This window comes from Daucus carota, chromosome 5 (genome assembly GCF_001625215.2).
Source record: "Daucus carota subsp. sativus chromosome 5, DH1 v3.0, whole genome shotgun sequence".
NCBI lineage: Eukaryota > Viridiplantae > Streptophyta > Magnoliopsida > Apiales > Apiaceae > Daucus > Daucus carota.
This window is the reverse complement of record NC_030385.2, coordinates 10617912-10622307: the sequence shown is the minus strand read 5'-3', so window position 1 is coordinate 10622307 and position 4396 is coordinate 10617912. Positions and strand designations below refer to the sequence as shown.

Sequence of the window (4396 nt, the reverse complement as noted above, 5' to 3'; positions counted from 1 at the left end):
TAATAATAAAATAAAAACTGTCACAACTTATTACTAAAAGATAAGATATATCACTCGATTATTCTCTTACAAAATATTGCACAACTTAATATAATAATAATAATAATAATAATAATAATAATAATAATAATAATAATAATAATAATAATAAAAATAAAAATAAAATATATATACACATTCTTAAAATTTATGGTCGTTACATTTATAAACAAAATGAAATGGGGTTAGCTAATTACTTAAAAAGGAAGAATGAAGTTAATATTTCTAACTTTTTCCGGAATGACTGAGTGACAGCAAGCAAAAAGATCAAATGTCTCGTGTTGACTTTAAAAAGATTGTAGAGCCACACAACAGCAACATAATCATCTTTAGATTCTTTACCTCTACAAAACTTTCAACAAATTTCCCATACACAAAATGTCATCCACTAAACTGCATGAATTTAAGAATATAGATCCTGTATTACCTGGTGAAAATATATGGTCTGGCCTAAGACCAGAACAAACTTTGTATGTTATAGAATTACACACAATCAATGATTCTTAACACAGGATCAGGTCTGAGTTCTTGGTTCACAAATTAAGACAAACTTATCTGGAGTCTGGTGAATACTAAAAGCAATCAATATATAAGTGTTGCAGATATGCAGTGCCCAACAACGTTACTCTAGCTGTTTTGCAGTTGCAGATATGCAGTGCCCAACTATGTTCACTCTAAGCTCTTCGGGGTTTTAGTCCGACACTGGATTCTCAGAACACTTGACACTAACAAAATTGAGCACATTAGATCCTTGAACCAAAATATGGACAATTTGACCTAAATAAAGACTTTATAGGCAACAACATATAATGCACAGAGATAAAAAGATGAGATAAAAGAAAAAAGTATAATAGAGGAAAATAGTTAAAAGGACAAATTGACAATTAATTTGTTAAGTCCACCACGAATCACTAATGAGTAATGACTCAAGTTTTGTTGATAACTTCTGCTATTTACTGCTATATAAAATATTCCAATTTTTTTTTATGTAATGTTCTTGTGACCATGCCCAAAGTCGAACAAGACTCCCAAGTGACTCAAAATTTTTAAATGCTCGAGCCTAACACTTGTGATATGTGTTGTGTCCAACAGCGCAGATACCGAATCTGAGCAATTATCGATACCTAGTTATAGAAATTACAAAGTAAAGGATGCTCCTGAGTTTCATAAATACAAAATTGTTATCAGAGCCAGTACAGGTAAACACAGAGTTAAGTGTTTCTACAAGTTCCTCCTAATCAACCCCACACAAGTAGCATCAACAAGAAAAGGACACATGCACACACAAGCCAGAAAACCTTGTCTAATTGATCCAGTTGTAGGCCAAATTTTAGTGTAATGATGATTTGCCTATCTTACTACATCCAGATAAAAGCACAAGTAGAGTAGAGAATCTTAAATCAAAATACATCACAGAATAAGCCAAAAATTTAGTCAGCATACACATTGAATTTGGAATTCAAATATAACAGAACAGAAGAAATATGGTTCACCATTCCATTTCATATGTAAATATAGATATGAAGGTAACAATTTAAAATTATGTAAAGAACAACTAAGAATATACCTGTAACCAGCAATCACCCATTAAAATTTTAAAAAGATCATACCATAAAACACATACCATACTCTTGATTGCATAATCCATATCCATTGGCATCTATTAGACAAAGCTTCATCATTATTCATGGCAGACACTTAATTGAAATACAAAGAGTCTAAAGAGAACACAGCCCTATATAACGGAATATGAGCTTATTTAAGGATAACAGGAAAACTGTATGCCTGAAAGATTCTTGGACAATGAACTACGGATGGAATTGAACTTGGTTCCCCTTTCAGGTGCACAAGTATTTTCACTTTACATATGGGTCCTTCAGTGTACTTTCAAGGTGCAAGAGATTCTTACAGAACTCAGGGAAGACGCCTAGACACGGAATCAGTTAAGCCGCCTCCTTCTAGGGGCACGAGAATCTCCACTATCCACGTCTGAAATTCTAGAAGCATCATGTCTTCTTCTTGATGACGAAGTAGAGAGTGACACTCGGGAATCTATTTCAACTGCAGTATCAACTGTCTGACTTTCTGATTGTATCACAGCAGCAATACTTGATACAGAATCTCGATCATCAACATTCTCTGCAGGATGACTACGGAAATAAGACTCTACTAGTCTTTCAGCAGAGCTCAATGCAGATGTAAAATTGGAGATAACAGCAGCTCGATGTGGATGTGATCTTCGAAGAACTCGAAGACTCTCCACTACCTCAGAGTTAGTAGGACTGCTTTGTGACAAGTCAACAGCTTCCTCCGATGGCAAACCTACATTCTGTTCTCTTCGCATTCCTCTAGAAGTCAGAAATCGATTGAGTAGTAAGTTACTTCTCTCTGGCGATACACGGGGGCTGCCAGTATTTCGAGGATTTCCCTGGGCTACATCCCGGCTTAAATCAAATCTATTTCCAAGACGCCGAATCATTTCCTCCATCGGAATAGTAAATGCATTTCTCTGAAAAGCCTGCCTCCAGCTCTCAACCCGCCGCGCTTGGGGCCTCTGAGGGATCTTAAGACTTGATTCGTCTTCTGGCTCCTGTTTGCTGTTATTCCCACGACCATAAATAGGAGTTAAATTCTTCATGGTTACCTCTCCCTTGCATATAGGGCATTCCTTAGCATCAGAGTGAAGGTGCAACCACCGATAAAGGCAAGGCCAACAAAACAGGTGACCACAGCATGTCACTACTGGTTCCTTGGCCAAGTCCAAGCATATATTACAATCAAAAAAGCTTCCATCCTCACCATTACCTTTTTCATCATTATCCTTCTTTCCCAAGGCCTCATTTTCTAAGTACCCATTATTAGTATCACACACTTTAGTTTCCTCACTAGGCCTTTCCGCAGGTGCAACACTCCCCTCACCCATTTCCAACCCAGCACCCGCCATCAACTCCAGTGCAAGGTCCCTCGTTTCAGGAGGAATAGGAACCGGTCTCCATACTGATCGCCACCTTTGACCAGCCCTCGGCCTTGAAGCTCTCTGCCTCATAAAGGTCTCCCTAAGTCTATTCACAGGCCTGCCCAACCATTCCTCCAAGTTCATCGATTCACCAGACCCAATCTCCTCGTCAGGATTGACCACAGGTCCCAAGTTCAAATCAAGATTCATTGTATTAGCATTAGGCATCTCGTCTCCCATACCAAACCCCAGAAATAAATACTCTAACTCTACAACACTGGAATCACAAAGTTAACATGAACCAAGATATAATTACCCACCAATATCAAAACCCCAATTCAAAAACAGCTAAATAGCTTCATCAAAACTGAATCAAAACAATAATTTTAGCTAAAAAAACAAAGTAAAGAAGCAAGCTTTGTTGACTAGGTCAGACAGATCCAAACCCTAATATCCCCATCAAGAATCCAATTAGCCTTTACAATTAAAGCGCCAACAGACTAAAAAGCACAAAACTTTACCAACAAAAAGGAGAAATAAAGCTGGGTCATTGAACCTCTGACCTAATTGACCAAAACCCACAAAAACTAACCAAAAATTACAAGCACTAATCAATAAATTAAGCAATTAGGGTTCATACTAAAGACAAACAAACACGCATGTAGACCTTGAATTGAATGAGCTGAGAAGTGCCGATCCAGCATAGAGAAAAGAGGGCTTTTCAGCTCTGAGTGAAAAACCGAGTCAAACTCGAACTGGGTTTACGAGAATTAGCCATTTATCAAGTCCATCGTGTAGCACCGATTTGTTGATAAATATATAGAGACAAAAGTGTGTAGAGAGGGAGGGGGGATTATTATTGCAAGTAAAAGAGGGGAAGTCTATTGTTGTTATTCTACTTGGAAGTAGAAGCACAAGTAGTAGGCCAGGCCAGCTGCCAAAGCCCAAGAGAAAATATGGAAGAGAGAGGCGGTGGGGTTAGATTCCCTGCATACCCTACCTTTTTGTGTCATACTCTCCAAGGACTTGGACCCTTTGAATCTTGTTCATGGGCTTGTATTTTAATTTTGATTTTTCATTCAACTTTTGTTTCTAAATAAAATTTTTTATAATATTTTCATGGTATAAATCGCTAATTAGTTTCATCTTTTGAATGATTATTCTAATAAGAAATATAATTTTAATATTATAAAAACTCTTTTTCATGCCAATAATAGCACATATGCAATAAAAAATTTGAAAGTAATCAATTTTAATAATAATTTAATTGTTGAATACAAATTCATGCGTAATAGCACACGTTGACTACTTAGTTAACTTTATCCAGTTTGTCTAAATTAGAGAAGTCTAATACAGTTTCATTGTGAAGTTTACAAAACGTTTATACGTTATAAACCCTCT

General features: G+C 36.5%; 1 protein-coding gene across 1 annotated transcript; it reads right to left on the bottom strand.

The window, feature by feature from the left end:
• Positions 1-1646: 1646 nt before the first annotated feature.
• On the bottom strand, positions 1647-3917 carry LOC108223586 (uncharacterized). The gene is made up of 2 exons (XM_017397907.2): positions 3663-3917; positions 1647-3272 (listed from the first exon to the last, which is right to left on the bottom strand). The coding sequence occupies exon 2, from the start codon at positions 3233-3235 to the stop codon at positions 1979-1981; it is 1257 nt and encodes a 418-aa protein (XP_017253396.1). The 5' UTR covers positions 3236-3272; positions 3663-3917; the 3' UTR covers positions 1647-1978.
• Between the last annotated feature and the right edge of the window lie 479 nt (positions 3918-4396).

Bases quoted from the DNA above. Each gene is read 5' to 3' on its own strand.
- LOC108223586 (XM_017397907.2), bottom strand. From the start codon at position 3,235: ATGGGAGACGAGATGCCTAATGCTAATACAATGAATCTTGATTTGAAC.